Raw genomic sequence first — 16,618 nt, 5'->3', positions numbered from 1 at the left:
AAGCCCTCAAACTCAAAGGGCCTGAGTTTGATCCCAAACATTGAATAGTCTGCTGGGCACTCCTTCGAATAACCTGGTGGCCCCAGCACTGCTGGACCCGATCAGATCATTTTTGTGATGTTGAGTGCTGAACTGTCGTGCTGCACAGGTCTGGGGTCACCAAAAACCCTGAGCATGCCTTCAGAGTACATGATACACCATCATACATAAGCAAAGTACCTGATATGTATCTATGCCCTTAGGATGGTTTTGTGGTACTTCCGAGATTCAGATTTGCTTTAGGTCTCCGCCTTTCCTCTTCTTGATCTTGCAAGGCCATTGGATATAAGAATAACCCTCACAATGTAGGGTGATCTAAAACACGTGAGGTCTCTGAGCTTCTCAGTCCTTACCTAATCAATAAGGTTTTGTTAACTTTATTCCCTTGTTAATATTTCTATATCGGGGTAAATTCAGGAATAGTCAAAATAGTAAACCAAATGAAAAGTGATGACATTTTAAAGGTGTGCCATAAAAGCAAGTAACGGTGTTCTATAGATCTTTTATTGGTTTGGTTTTGGGGGTCACACGCAGCAGTGGTCAGGGTTTACTCCTGATTATGCAGAGAGGAATCACTTCTGATGGGTCTCAGAGAACCATATGTGGTGCAAGAGATTGAATCTAGATTGGCATCATGCAAGGCAAACACTCTACTCCCTGCTAACCCTCCTGTCCCATCCCTGGAATCCTAAATTGAAATTGGATGACCTTTAATAAATGAGAAGATCATGATCTATTTTTGTTCAGGACATTTTCATTTTATATTGATTGTCCTGATATTTTCATTAGTAATATTCCTATTTTGTTCTGAAGCTTCATGACTTATACTGTAAGTGACATGATCACCTTTAAGCACCCATTCTTAAGTTTCTCTATCTGGAACTTTTACTGGTGTTTGTATTTTTTTCATGTTAATATACTCCAAATCATAAAATACATCCCCTTATAGCACGAAGAGCATAAATACAATTATGTCTTTTGTCATTGCATTCATCCATCTGTAACATATCCCAGCAATAAATATTTGGACCCAGAAGGACAGGCATTTTATTATTAGGTCCTTCATTTTCATAACGAAAGAATATAACGAAAACATGTAGTGTTCGACTTTAAATCCCTTGTTTTCTTTTCCACAAAATCACCAACTGTGTGAGCCTCACATTTTCTACCTCTAAAGGAATTTAGAACACGTCATAATAATTTTGATTATTTGTTTTTGTTCTGGAGTCATACCCAAAAGTGCTCAGGAATCTCTTCTAGTTCTTCTAGTGGGGCTCGGGACTATAACTGTTGCTGGGGTTGGAAACTGGGTGAGGCTCACACAAGGCAGTTGCCCTACCTTCTGTACTATCTCTCTAGTCGTATATTTTTAAAGCACTATATTAAAACTACAAAGCTTTTTATTTTGCCTCTAAACACAGGCTTTGCACTGAACTCTCAGTTTATAAGTTTGAACAATGGTTGTCTTTTTTGTCTACAGTATTTAATATTCACATAGACTATTCACGCTTACTCAACTGAACTATCCATAATTTTTGTGACCCAGACTATATTGACAACTCAGTCAAGATTATTGATTTATTAAATGACAGCCACATTCTACTCCACAAACTTGTGGGTTTTTTGTTTTTTGTTTCTTTTTCAATAATAAAACCCTCAAGTAATTGTAAATGATTTGACTTTAAAAATGGTTGATAGGTCTGGAGAGATAGCACAGCGGGTAGGGTGTTTGCCTTGCACATGGCCGACCCGGGTTCAATTCCCAGCATTCCATATGGTCCCCTGAGCACTGCCAGGAGTAACTCCTGAATGCAGAGCCAGGAGGAACCCCTGTGCATCGCCAAGTGTGGCCCAAAAAGCAAAAAAAGAAAAAAAATGGTTGATAGTCTTACTCAGGGTGCTTTTACATGGTTGCAACATTTTTTCTTATGTGAGCAAATTCAGTCTCCCTGGAATGTTATATGTCTGCTTGTATCTTTGAATAACCACATGTCTTTATCAGTCTTTAAGGCCCAGAAAAAAATTTTTCCGTAGGTTATTTTGCCTCAATAAACTTTCATCTCCATGCTTTTTGGCTTCTTCTTATGTCATCCAACCCCATGTGGTATTTAAGTAAACAATATTGTAAATCAAGTTTTCCCAGCTGTGTTGACTCTGTTGAAGAGAAATTGCCTAAAATTATGGATTAAAGTCATCCAGTCACTATTGTTTAGATGTTTAGTTTCTTTTTCTTGGCCCACTTTGATAGTGCGAGGTGCTGAGCTTGCACAATGCTGCATGTAAACCCTTACACCACCACCTGGGTTACTGCAGAGTAATTGAAAATTACACTGCAGTAACTCATTCTGTATCACAGCATTAGCCCAGGATGTTTTTTTAGTGGAAAATTCCCACTGCCTTTAGAGCAAAAGTGGCTAAGTATTCTCAAACAGTATCCACAGACAACCCATTTCCAAAGAATGGGCTGCATGGAGTGTAGTGTACAAAAGTCTCTAGGTCTTGCCTCAGTATTTATAGACTTGTGGTGATTAATGGGGGGAAGTGGGATCATCAATGCAATGTCTTTGAAGAGATAGGGTCGAAATTTCATTCTTTGCACTTACCTTTATAACTTCTTCACCCTTTTAATTTCTTCCCCTTCATACAAGGCAGGAAATTGCTGTGTCTCAGTGTTTTTATTATTATTGCTACCATTTTCTTGATTCAGGTAATGAGTGAAATGTAAATCCACTTGGAGCTGACTTTGTGAAGGATACACACAAGCAATGGAATGAGGCCATCTTCCCGCAGGGCACATTTGGCCCATCAGGCCAGGAAATCTTCAGAGAAGTGTGTCGCCCTTGACATACAACATAGATCAGTTCCAAAGGGCTCTTCTGAATAGTAGTAGTGGTAGTCATCGTTATCGTCATCAGGTGTGTGGCTGCCTTGGAGAAAATGCTGTGAGAATGGCTCATTCTCTGGGCAAAATGTGATCTGAATCCTACAAAAAAGTATTTTGGAAACAGTTTTTCTCTTTAATCTGTTTTCAGCTGAACTTGGGCTTAGAAATTAATCAGATGGAGAATAACCACATATGGACTTTGAAAAATAGCCTTTCAATGTCCATAAAATCCCTTTTTTTATTGGGTCAATTGGGGAATTTATATATTTGGAATTTGAAAGATAATATAAAATTAAAAGGATAGAAAATAGACAACTATGCTTGACAAATATATGATTAAAATACAAAATAAGCGAATCCTGTGCCCTTGGATTTTTATCAATGAGTAAAAATCAAATGACAACTTTAAAAAAAAAAGTAGTAAGAAGAGCAGGTGATCCGTTATGGTTTTTGTTAACTGAACCTTTGAATATAACATCTGTGGGACTATTGGTTTCCCCTCTGCTCCCCCCAATCCAATTTCCCATGGTCAGAACATAATAAACTGTACTTGAAGTCAGATTTCTTAATAAGATAGTATTTGGACAACTATTTTACTTAGTGATCCTATGCAGTTTAGTAGCAAAGCCGAAATAAGCCCTCTCCTTTTGGGAGAAACAAGATGGTATTCTGCTGAATGCTAGAATTTTATCACTTTGGGAGGGAAAAAGCAGCTTGAGAGACCTAAGAGTATAAAAGCATTTGAGATCTCAGAAGGAGTTTAAATCAATGCACTGCCACAGTTACAGAGCAGATGAAAGGGCCTGCTGTCTGAATTGCCAGGAAACTACTTAGACACTCTCACTTTGATTTCTTCACGTAGTCCGTTACATTACTGCTAAATGCAATATATAGGGACATCACGACTTTGATGTTGTACAGCCCCAACAAATGGAGTCTAATATGGTAGAAATACCAAGATTTGTAGTTTTATCTGGATATACAAATATATCCCCATCTAGTTCCCTATGCGCTATGTATTTCCGGGGGCTATCTTTTCACCTCTCTCTTTATAGAATTATAATCAGGATGTTTTATTCATAAATTCTAGTGAGCAGTGCCATTTTTATGTAGAACCAAAAGCACATAGGGAACTATTGCTATAATAACATTATGCAATGTACACCAGTTTCAGTACTGGTCAGAATTCAATTCAATGAGGAATTTTTGAATTTATGTCTCAGGGAATCTGATGGTTTTAATCAATGGGTCTAGACAGATGGGTTCAGAGACCGCATTTCCACCCAGCAACTGAGGTTTGCATTTTAGTTTTAGTAGTAAAACGTTATGGTTATTCTATTAGTAATTTTTTGCTTTAAAAAAAAGTCCATGTGTTTCTGCTGCTATTCACGAAATAAATTTTAAATAATGAACTTTGATAACTCTTCCAGAAGTAAGCATATATTTATAATTTGTATAAAACTATATCAAATATTAAGTAAAGTAAGTACTTTACTTAATAAGTAAAGTAAGTACTTTACTTAATATTTGATATAGTTTTATACAAATTATAAATATATGCTTACTTCTGGAAGAGTTATCAAAGTTCAGTTTGGAAATTTAGTGGAATAAGAGAAGGAATAAAAAGAGGAAAAAGAACACAGCTCAGAAGATCTGAGTCTGACCAATAGGTCTAGATTTACTAATCTTTTGTATTGGAGCACAGAATTTGAGGTTTAGTTATGATTTCCTTGCTTACTAAGCAATTGAGATCACCTTCTATGTCTTCCTTTCAGAACTGCTAATTGGGCTGAGATGATAATTGAGAGGCGGTGCTGTAGTAAACTGAGCTTCACACCAGTCATGGAGATTAACACTGCCTCCAATTTGCTACCTGTCCATGGACAGATCATTCAATCTCTCCAATCTCCTAATGTGTGAAATAAGGAGGCCAATTTAAAACAATGTATTTTTTTATCTTTTGCATTATTTTTCAGGTTACTTTGAAAAGTGTAAATCATAAGGATGTGGGGTTAGCACAAGTGGTTAAGTACATGTCCTGCATGTATAAGGATCTGGATTGAAAATTTAGTGTTGTGTGACCCTGAATAAACCCTGACACACCCCAGCACCATTGGATGTGGCCCCTAAGCACAACAATCTAATTTTTAAACCCGCAAGTAACTACATAAATATTTCCTATTTTGAAGGCATGCTATGAAAGCTATAAATCACTACATAAAATATAATGGATGTTTTACATAGTTTAAACAATTTAACTCTGTCAAAATAGAGTAGTAAGGTGGATATTAAAGTCATTTTGTGATTTTTTCTGGAACTACTTTAAAAATAGGATGGATAATTCTCCTTATTCAGTTTTTTATCTTTGTATCTTGTTCATGAGAAAACCTTTTAGCTACTCCCAGTTATATAAAAAAAAAAGAGTTACTACCCTTTATTACCCTTGAGTAAGGAGCTCTTCCCAAACACACACACACCTTTTCTTAAATGTGGTTTCTTTCCCATGTTCCTTTTACTAATGAATCACAAAAAATTTTGAGATTTATTTTGGACTTAAGTTGTAAACCTATATTTACTTGATATAGCAGAAGGGACTCAGTTTTAAACTCTGTAGTAATATTTGTCCAAATAGAAATGAAAAAATATAATTAGGCTCATGAGTTTATCTGATTTTCTCTGGTGGTGCAAGATTCCTATTTTAAAAACATGCCAGAATTTTTTTAAAGTGAAATATGCACTACATTATTACATATAAACAAATGTCGGGCCCAGGGTTGTCTGCTTCTGTGGAATTCAAATCCGGGTCAGCTGTGTGCAAGGCAAGTGCATGCCCGTTACATTGTCCCTCTGCTCCTCCATCCCACCTTTGATCTGTTTTTAAATGAAACAAGCTATCCATACTATCACAACTAAGAGATAGTTTTAAAATTTTCCTGCTTACCTTCCGGCTGCATTCCTCTAACCTCTAAACTCTCCTGCTTGAATTGATGTAAAATAACTGGATTTGAATTTGAGAAATAGTTTTTCAAGTTCAAGTGTTTTGCATTTTTATATAAACATACTAGCCTGTCTTCTGCCAATCTCATATGTTGATTCTGTAGCTTGAGGGGGCCCAGTAACATTGTGAGACTTGTTACTATGTTTGGCATATCGAATATTCATGGGTAGCTTGCCAGGCTTTGCCACCTGGGCAAGATACTCTCGGTAGCTTGCCGGGCTCTCCAAGAGGGGCGGAGGAATCGAACTCGGGTTGGTCATGTTGGCTGTGTGCAAGGCAAACGCTCAACCCACTGTGCTATGGCTCCAGCCCATGTTGATTCTAAGTATTAAAAAAATGTATGTAAGGGATATTTTTAATGTAAATTACCATGGATAGGCGATTGAATGTTAATGTGGTTAATCTCACTTAATGAGAAAGGAGTAGTACCTTTCTTAGCCCTCACTTCCTAGGAATTTTGATAGTTGCTTTGCACAGACAGGCTTGGATTGAATGTATCTGCATCTAAAATGAAAAGTTAAGTCACTATGTCAGACCTCTGGAGTAGATTATTTAGTGGCAACAGGAGCTTTATGACACACCCCAAATCCTGCTTCATAGGGGCCTACCACCAACCCTGTACCTGCACATGGCTGATCCTACTGAGAATCCAGGGGTCCCTGTTTCAAGTAGCTTGCTATATAGGGTTATGCATGCTTATGGAAATAATTAATGGTGGCAATGATCCTTATAATGACACCTGATGCCCTGCTGTGAAGGCAGATAAACCAGCCCTCACCATAAAGAACTTACAAATTATACTAAGCAAACATGTTAACAGCTATTAAGAGTCCCAATCAGAGCCATTAAACAAACAATTAAGAGATGTCATATAAAATGCACCCATTTAGGAATAGCAGCTACATGTTCCAAGTCTTAAAAGGAACCATTTACCTTTGAGCTAAAGTCCAATGCAGAGTGTAAAGTTTAGGCAATCACAAGCCACTTTTCTGAGCAAATCTGTTTTCTGAGCATCAGATCCCCTGGACAAAACTCTGTTCCCAGTGGTATGCTAACATTCCAAGGTTTATTTTTAGCTTAATTACTCGGAGACCCCGGCAAGCTACCGAGAGTATTCGATATGCCAAACACAGTAACGACAAAATCTCCAATGGAGATGTTACTGGGCCCGCTCGAGCAAATCGACGATCAACGGGAGGGCCACTATTTAATTTAAAAAAAAAACTATCATCATTTCTTTAGACGTACCAATTAAAAAAAAAAAAACAGAAACAGTGGTACTTTCCCTAACGGGGCATAAAAGTGTTGCTTACTATCTAATAGTAAAACTCCAGAAAAAAATTATTTGTCTGAAAGGGATTTGCTTTGCAGACAGCATTTCAAGAAAAGTGAGATTCATTCCTACCGGTGCTTAAAACCCTGCTGCTGTTCTAAGTGTGACCCAGCAACATCAGCACCACCTGGGAGCTTGTCACAAATCCACAGAGTCACAGTCTGCATTTTAATAAGCCCCTTGGATAATTTATGTGCACATTAAAGTTTTAAAGAAAACATAAATGTGCAAAGTTCCCATTATCAGAAATTCTATCAGGAAAATTGATGTTTAATCTTATCCGAAAAGTAGATATTAAAGTATTCACTTTAGGAAGGTAAATAGTATGCATTTGCTTTATGATGAAACATATTTTAAATGGTCCAACCATGTCTTACTGTAGCTTTCAGGGTTTCTAGCTTAATGCAGCAATCTAGCTTCTATTTTCAAGTTGCTTTTTCTTCAGGTCCATATCCAGTTCACGTGCTCAATGTGACTCTTACTAACATTTCAGACTAAAGAGCACTGGAAAGGGTAGGAAAGAGCTCATCTTTTTAGCCATAAACCCCATAGCGGTGTTCTTTGGTTGAAATATACCAGGTGCTATTTTGCTTGCTTGAGCATTACTGAACTGATTCTACCATCTGCCAATTGTGCCACATTTGTGAATTCAAAGAATGAGTGAGGTTTGTATCTTTTTATTGGAAGAATCAGGGATTCTTAAGCTTTGCTATATATATATATATATATATATATATATATATATATATATATATAGCACAGCGGGTAGGGCGTTCGCCTTACACGCAGCCAACATGACCGACCTGAGTTCGATTCCTCCGCCCCTCTCGGAGAGCCCAGCGAGCTACCGAGAGTATTCGATATGCCAGACACAGTAACAACAAAGTCTCCAATGGAGACGTTACTGGGCCCGCTCGAGCAAATCGACGATCAATGGGAGGGCCTTTACCTTTATATGTATATATATATTGCAAAATATCTATATTTCTTTTATCAGTAGAGCTTTACAACAGTTATGAACATTCCATAAAGCATGTTACATGATGTGATATTTCAAACTGTAATTTCTTATGTTTATACAGAGAACTATTTTTGATATTGTAGTCAAGTATACTCATAAGCATGCACTACAAAAATAAAGAAATAAATAAAATAATCTCACAGTGAACAAAGAGGTTTAAATAAAGCATCAGGTGACTACATAGTTAAAAAAAAATCCTCTGAAGGAAACTATAGTGATATTTTTATAATTGTTCCAGAAAAAAAGTTAACTCCAAGAAAATAGTAACAGGCCTAATAAATACTCAAATTGTTTCTCCTAAGAAAAGGATTTTTTTAAGTGTTGTATAATAGGATTTATAAGAAATATCTGAATTTAGTGGTTATTCAGTATTCTTTCCTACACCGTAGTAGCATACAACATTTCAAAACAGGAAATGACAGGATTTTGTTTCTGCTTGTTTAATGTGAGTTTGTTGTTCTCACAGTACTATATAAGAAAGAATGGAAGCATTGAGTTTTCATCTAGCAGTATAGATTATTCGGAACAGTACGTGCATTTAGACTTAAGATAATTTTATATTTTAACTCATTTTATTTACATATTTTGTTTGTAGTTTTTGCTCCACCCTGTAGTGCTAAGGGACAACTCCTGTCTTGTTGCTTGGGTTCATTCCTGTTGGGTGCATGGGAGACATATGTGATATTGGGTATTGAACCTGGACCACCTGTATCTAATATATGTACTATGCAGTCTAACCTATTGAGCTGTTCCAGTTTCATCTTTTGTAAAAATGTATATGTTTAGTTCATGGGATGGCTGGAAGAAAAGGTATTTTTCATTTCATTTTTTTTAAATCTTGTTTTACCGCACCAGCAGTACTCAGAGGCCATTCCTGACTATATTTGAGAGTTTCTTGAGGTACCATGTGGTGCAGAACCCTGGCTTCCCTCATGCAAATTATGTGCTATCTCCCAAGCTCCTTAAAGAAAACTTTAATTTCATTTCCTTTATAAAGTATTTTCCTCTAACAATATCATCTCTTAGTCATATTAAACTGTCTGATCATGAATCCTGGCTTCCCTTTCTAACCATATGGCTTAGGTAGGGCAAATCATTTAGCGTTTCTAAGATTTGGTTTTCTTATCTGCTCAACAGGGCTAAAACTTAAGACTACATAAGTATTATTTTGAAGATATAAAAGAGATGATGCATTAAAATGTGTTTAATTGAGTACCTGGCCAAAATAAGAACATGGATTGTGTTATATAATATATAGAACATCGTTTTATTCTGATCACAGTATCATTCAGCCAGTTTTGACAGAAATGTAATATGGAGCCTGTTGTGGTCTATTTTGAAGCAGAGCTATTATCATTCTTAAAAAAGAAATAAAAAAGATACAAAATCATCCTACCTATACCCCCATCTCTCTTCTTTCTCTTACTGGAGCCAAAATTCCTCTAAGAGCAATCTGTCACTACATCTTAAGATACTCAATTCTCATCCATCTGTTGCAGTACTTCTTCCATATAAATGCACATTATCTGTTGCTGTCTTGATTTCTAAATCCAGTGATCACTTTTTCAGCTCTGATATTACTGGTTTTCATGAAGAATTTGACAGCTTTCTTGAGTACTCCTTGGATTTCTTCTGATTAGCATTCGTTGTGATCTTATACCTCGATCTTCATATATTCATTTTTAATACTTATGTTCCCAGGATTATATGTCTCCTTTTACCAACACTTCCCAAAGTTATGACACATTTTTGTTGATAACTCTAAGTATATGCGTATATATGTATTTTTCTATCTTCTTTATATATGTATATATGTGTGTGTATGTATCTAGAGTCAAATATATATATGTATACACACACATATATATATATAATTTTCTAGAATCCCTTTGTGCTTTTGCTGTTAAATGTCTTAACTAATGTATCAATATCTAGATATTAGGTGGCATGCTAGACATAAGGACTATAATGAAATTTTTTAAATACTCACCAAGTTTTAAAGGACCCTGAAATACAGTCAGTTTTACTCTCTTTTTTTAAGGCATTTTATCATTTTCATTCATGTATGTTGTGTTTTTTCTTTGTCGGTTATCATTGTGAGATTCCATGGATTTTGCTGAGAATTGAGCATTTGGGTAAACAGGATCGAAAGCTTAGTTTTACTTGTTTACTTGGTTTTGATGGCTGCCTCTTTGGGTTCATCTGGAAGACAGATGGAGAAATTTGTTGAATTCTATATTGTGAATTTAAAATTTTTAAATAATGGTGGACAATATGGGGAAGTGCTCCTATCAGCAGTTGTAGATGAATCTCTGGAGTCAACATGATTCAAGCTCAGAGTGATGCTTGGATACTCAACCAAAAAGCATTTCTCTAAATTCAAATTCTTAAAACTAACCAAGGTTTTTACACAGATACTGAAAAATATTGGTATTGGAAAAGCCCCAATTTATTGGGTTAAACTTTGATTAAAAGATTCCATTTCAAATTTCTAAATATGTCACTAAACTTAAAAAATATCTCTTCTAAAAGATCCATCCATTCAAAATAGATGGAGAGCAGAACCAATGGCATGTTCTGGGAGATAATATAGTGACTGAGATAAACATGGGTTCTTTTCTTCTGAAGCTACGATCTATTTGAAAATGAGCTATCAATCAAGTAATTGTACAAAAGTTTTCAAAAATATGTAAATATGTAAATTTGCAGTTTTTGTATATGGCTCTGTAGTAGAACATATCCCTTGCATATGTGGTACTGGGTTTGATCCGTGATATGTCCTACACACCACACACACACACACACACACACACACACACACACACACATTTTAGGCAGGGAAGATCTAATGAAAATTTCTTGGCAGCTTTGAGGAAAAGAGGATAAGATATGAATATTTGGAATGCAGTGACAAAAACATAGAACCATAGTAGATGAAGCTGATGAGGTAAGGAGGGATAAATTATAAGTGAGTTCAATGGTGATCAATACCCTAGCCCCTGCGTGACTGACATCTTTAGGCATGAGAACTGCCTTCAGGTATTACATCTAGGAAAGTGGAGAATTGTAAAGATCTTCCTTCTGTTAGAAATTCAACTGATTGGCTCTATTGTAAAGAGTTCTCTTGTGGTCCCCCTAACATAAAATAAACTGTGTCTATTTGGTGTACAATTTGGTAAGTTTCATAATGTACATCCACCTGTGATGATATTTCCATATCATCGAGTTTTGAGTTGTTTATTGTCCCTGAAAATTTCCCTGCGCCCCTTTGCAGTTCTTCCTCACCACTCTGATCCACAGATGATGATTGATTTGTATTAACTAGAACAGTGCCAGGTACATTTTATGTATTTTTTGAATAAATGAAACTTGAATACATTTGGAGGATTAGCTATGCCCATGACTGTTTGTTTTTCCACCTTTTATAGGTCTGCAGTGCTGTCCAGAATCAGGATTTCACTGTAATTGAAGACTACTGCACCGGCCTCAAAGCCCTGCTTTATCTGAAAAGCATCGAGGAACTACAAGACTGGGATGGGCAGAGTCCAGCTACTGTAAGACATCAGAAAGGAAAACCGGTTCCTCACATTGCTGAACTGACTGGAAAGGTATGTGCCTGCCTGCCTTTCTGCAACTCTCACAGAGAACTGCTTTGATCCCTTCCTGTTTCTGGTCTGGTTTGTCTCCTACCATCTCGCTCATAGGAAATAGTACCTACTGGATATGATTTCTATAGTAGAGTCATTTTGAAGTAAGCTTGATTAGTGCTACATGATGGGACTGTGAGTTGCATTTTTATAAAACCAATATAACCCAAGGTCATATAGATGAAAATGATTGAAGTTTGTAGTATAAAACACCTCCAAATTCTTGCTTACTGTGGTGATGACTGGCATTCTTTCCAGTGGGAGGTTGGAGAATTCTTTATTCTTTAACAAGCTCTGGAAATTATAACATTACCTTTCTATTTTCAAGACAATCAAATCACTGGAGCCCTGAATAATATGATGAAGTTTTTTTTAAAAATTAAAATCCAATCAGTATCTTTTGTAACTGCTTCTGCTGTGTGGTTAAACCTGGGCTCGAAAGGTTATGTCCCAACTTTCTCACTAACTGCTATTTTCAGAGAAATATACACTACATTTACATTTTGTATAATACAGTGATTTTAGCAAATCTTTTCTAAAACAACATTCAGCATTTTGCCTTTGTATTTCCTTTGTATTATTCTAAATAGACAACCATTGTCAGAAGACGTTTCTTTAGTCCTGAATGAGGAGAGGAAAAAATTATAATTTCTAGTCTTTTCAGCTTGTCACTACATCAATAATTAACTTTTAAAAAAGGAGAGGCAAGTATAAAAAGATTCTTTAAGGAAGCATTTAATAATTCAAATGAATCTTAACTTGAAACAGGTCACATGAAAAAGAATGGAAAACAAAAACCCTGGATACTCTGCCTTAGATGACAGGGTTGGAGACAAAGAAAGAGTTAAGAGAAATGTCATATAACTGACTTATGTTTGGCTAGTTATGATGGAAAATATCACTTTCATCTTTTAACGGATAGTCAAAAGTAAAAAGTTCATGAAGAATAACATATGTGATCGTAAATCCAGCAATGGAAAACAAAAAAGAAAAAAATTCAAATTTGGCAGCATGAATTCCAAGAAAAAAAAAGTACTGATGAATGACTCTATGAGTGGCAATCACACAGAAAGACCTGGTAACATTAATATTTATAATATTGTAATTAGCAAGACTGTGCCTAAGCAGCACTATTAATGTAACTAATCATATTATCATAAACTGAGTCTGCAGTCTTGCCTTTACCAGTGACCAACAATTTCCTAAGATTGTCCATAGCTAAAAAACAATTTCATAAATAATGTTACATTCATTCCATTTAAATTCTCATTGAAATACTTTTTGATGTGATAGTTTATGGTCATCCATAAAAGCATTGTGTCAAATGTGAGTTGTCATTATGCAAACAGAAAGAAAGGTGGCTGCAGCTCACTGCACCGTTTTGTCTTTAAAGGACTTCCCCACTCATTCAGAACTTACTTATTCCAATAAGAGAAGGATAATGATGGAGACACTTGTGTCAATGACATAAGTGGAAGTTGATTTTCTGATAGTTTGAATCTAGATTCATATTTTATTTTGGCAAGTCCAGTCTTCATCAAGACCTTAAGTATAATTTTCAACATGATCACTTGCTGAAAAAAATTATTTTTGTCCCTGTGATTATATTAGTGATTCATTTCTAAAACACTAAAGTACAGAACAGCAGATGGCTCAATAATCAACTATTGCTCCTACATTCTCTGCTGCAAGAGGGCTTGACTAAAACAATAGGTGACTATGCTGGTTAGGTTAATATTTTTGGTAGTGAATCAAAACACTCTGGATCCAGGATCCAGAGGAGTCCCTAATTGCACCATCCTAGTGTTGCTGGTATATGTGTGAGCATGTGTGTGTGTGTGTGTGTGTGTGTGTGTGTGCGCACTCATGTGCTTGTATTTGTATACATGTGCTTGAAAAAAAAACTCATGTTATATTCATCTTAAAGGATGATTATTTTTTATTAGTGCTTCCAAGCAGTAGAGAGAACAAAAGGTATGGGCTTTTGTTTAGAAAAAGCCACTAAAAGTAATCACTTCCTTAAACACACAAGATTTATTTGGAAAGTAAAGTTGTTACTCTGTTTAATCTTTCACTCAGAGGTCAGACTAGAATAAATTAGAGTTGAAATTTAGAAGAAAACCAATTACAATTCAGTGTTTGAAGATGGAGAGAGAATTAGGCGTTAGTCATGGAAACATGGATTTGCCCAAATTAGTCATGTTATCTTTTAAGTAATTAATATATTTAATATACCCTCCCTATGCATGCCTCACTTGTTAATTGATTAAACTTCCCAAGCAATGTTTCTTCAGGTGGCTTTGTTAGGGCAAGAAGTCACGGATTTATAGTTTATTCTTGTCTTATGGGTCAAGTTGTATAAATATACCTACAAATGTGAGAGTAAATCCCATCGGAAGCACAATTGTGAGCTTTGTCACACAAAGAGCTGTTGGTTTCTAACTGTTTGTACTTAAAAACCATGCGGTACAGTCGTGGAAAAATGTGTATGCCCAGGTCCTCTGACAAAGATCTAAATTTATGTTGGTCAGAGCTGGATCCAGGAATATGCATATTTTTAGCATCATGATTCTGGTGGAGTGAGTTCAATAAGTCACATTGCCAAAAGGGATAAAGATGTTAAAATTACAGATAAATCGGAGATTGAGAAGTTAGCAATGAGCATCACCCCAGTTTATCTTGATGAAATAAATGATTGTGAGTTCAAAAGGGAGTGATATTGAAAGAGAGTCAGGAGAAGAAAGCTAGGGAAGCAGTAGAGTGGGCTTTGAAAGACTGTACATTGAAAATTTGGGGGAAAGAGAATTTGTGTGAGAAGTTGGGTCAAAGACAAATAGTTCGAAATAAGTGTAAGAAAGAGACACTGTACAATGAGAGAACTGACATCCAGAATTCTAATAGACAGCAGTGAAGAAGACGCTGTTGAAGAACAGAATGATGCATTGGCCAGTTCATTTATGATATAAAGGAAAAGGATCATAGCAAAACACTGCTATTTTAGACTTCGTTTTCTGACTTCCTGTTATCGCTAATGAAAATCAAGACAGCTCAATAAAAGTAAAGTAATTGATGTTGCATATAAGACAGTGGTAAGGAGCAGAGTTCAGAGTAAGCCTGTTAGGTTCATATAATGCTTCATTAGTAAGAGCTAGGAAACTTGAGCAAATTAATTAATCTCTCTAAACCTGTTTTCAAAATGATGAAATGAAGATAATCACAATACAAACTCACAATCACTCATTAACGACTCTGAAATTCAAAAAGCTCCAAACCAAATGTTTCACATAACTCATTTGGCAGCAAACCTGGTCTGAACTAATACAAGGCTATTTATAATCTTTATGCATTCCTTTTAAAGTAAGCATTTAACTGTTTACTGCAGAGAAACTAATGTGTTTGTGTACTGATTACTACCCCATACGTTGCTGGAGGTACTGTGTAAAACATGTTGTGAACAATTTTTTTTTATGTTCAAAAAATAATTAAGAATTCTGAGATACATTTGGCACAAAAATTTTAAATAAGAGACTGCAAAGAATACTTAGATGAAGATATAATTGCAGTCTTATCTGCATATTCTTCTTTAGAGGTAGAAAAAAGATAGGTGATATTAAAATTAAATTACTACTATTTGTCATGTTACATGCAGTAAACAAGAATTAGATTGAGAAATTTTTCTTGAGAAACACAAAAATAAAGTAGGCGCACCAATATTAGAACAAAATGATAATAGATCAGAAAAACATGAAAGAAAATGTATTCACTTTTTTATGCTTGGGATAAAAGCACAATTCCTAAACAGCCCTTAAAAGGAAATAGCACAGGCCCAAACTACCAATTTCCTGGGATCTGCATGCACTTTCACATCTTGTTTTCTATATATGTTGTGTCTTTTTCAGTTTACTAATGTGAAATTCTCAAGTATCCCTTTCTGTATGATTCATTGTCTGACCTCTACACCACAATTAATTCCCCCTACTTTTCTTCAACCTCAGTTTTAACGCGGTTCACATAGGCTTTGAATTTTTATTTCTCTCTAGTAGGCATTAATGCTCACTTTCCTTATTCATTATATCCCAGTCCCTTGGACACCCACTGATAGACAGTAGGACCTTAATCACTTTTGTTTGAGTAGATAAATGAATAAATAGCAAAAATGATAAGTGGAAGCATTAAAAATTAGTAAACACTTGACTTACTAAGCCATTATTTTCTCCGTCATGTAAGAAATAAAAAGAATGTAATAAAAAATAAATTGCTGCAGTGAATATAAAGCCCCCATTCATGTATGATATTATAAAAATGAGATCAAAGAAACTAAAATGAAAAGAGTAAAGTGGACAGAAGCTCAATTTCCTTCCTTCTAAAGATGACAACTTGTACCCTAGACCTGAGTGAATTCAGAGATTTGACTACCCGCTAGATGCCAGACCAGACACAAAGTCTACCATGCAGAAGTGGTGGCTTGGTAGCTGAATTGCTGAGTGAATTTGTCAATCACTCACATATTTTTTTAAAAATATTAAATGTAATTTCATTCAGGAAGCCTTCTGTAACTCTCTTACTCTTCCCCCAAAAGAGAACTCTTTCTCAGTCTCCCAGAATTCTTTGTTCCTATAACTACTATTGCAGTTATATTATCCTCTTGTCCATCACTGGAGCTCATTATGAGCATCTTGAAAACAGAGATCATGTC

The 16,618-nt window shown here is 35.6% G+C and overlaps 1 protein-coding gene across 1 annotated transcript in view; it reads left to right on the top strand.

Moving 5' to 3' along the window:
• The window catches only part of DPYD (dihydropyrimidine dehydrogenase), a 960,132-nt gene that overhangs the window by 818,829 nt on the left and 124,685 nt on the right, over nucleotides 1–16,618 (top strand). The window contains exon 20 of the mRNA XM_056139087.1: nucleotides 11,704–11,883. Within this exon, the coding sequence (XP_055995062.1) occupies nucleotides 11,704–11,883 (180 nt within the window). The remainder of the gene's footprint in view (nucleotides 1–11,703; nucleotides 11,884–16,618) is intronic.

The sequence above is a fragment of the Sorex fumeus genome, unplaced genomic scaffold (assembly GCF_029834395.1).
Source record: "Sorex fumeus unplaced genomic scaffold, SorFum_2.1 ptg000131l, whole genome shotgun sequence".
Lineage (NCBI taxonomy): Eukaryota > Metazoa > Chordata > Mammalia > Eulipotyphla > Soricidae > Sorex > Sorex fumeus.
This window is presented reverse-complemented; position numbering and strand designations above follow the sequence as displayed.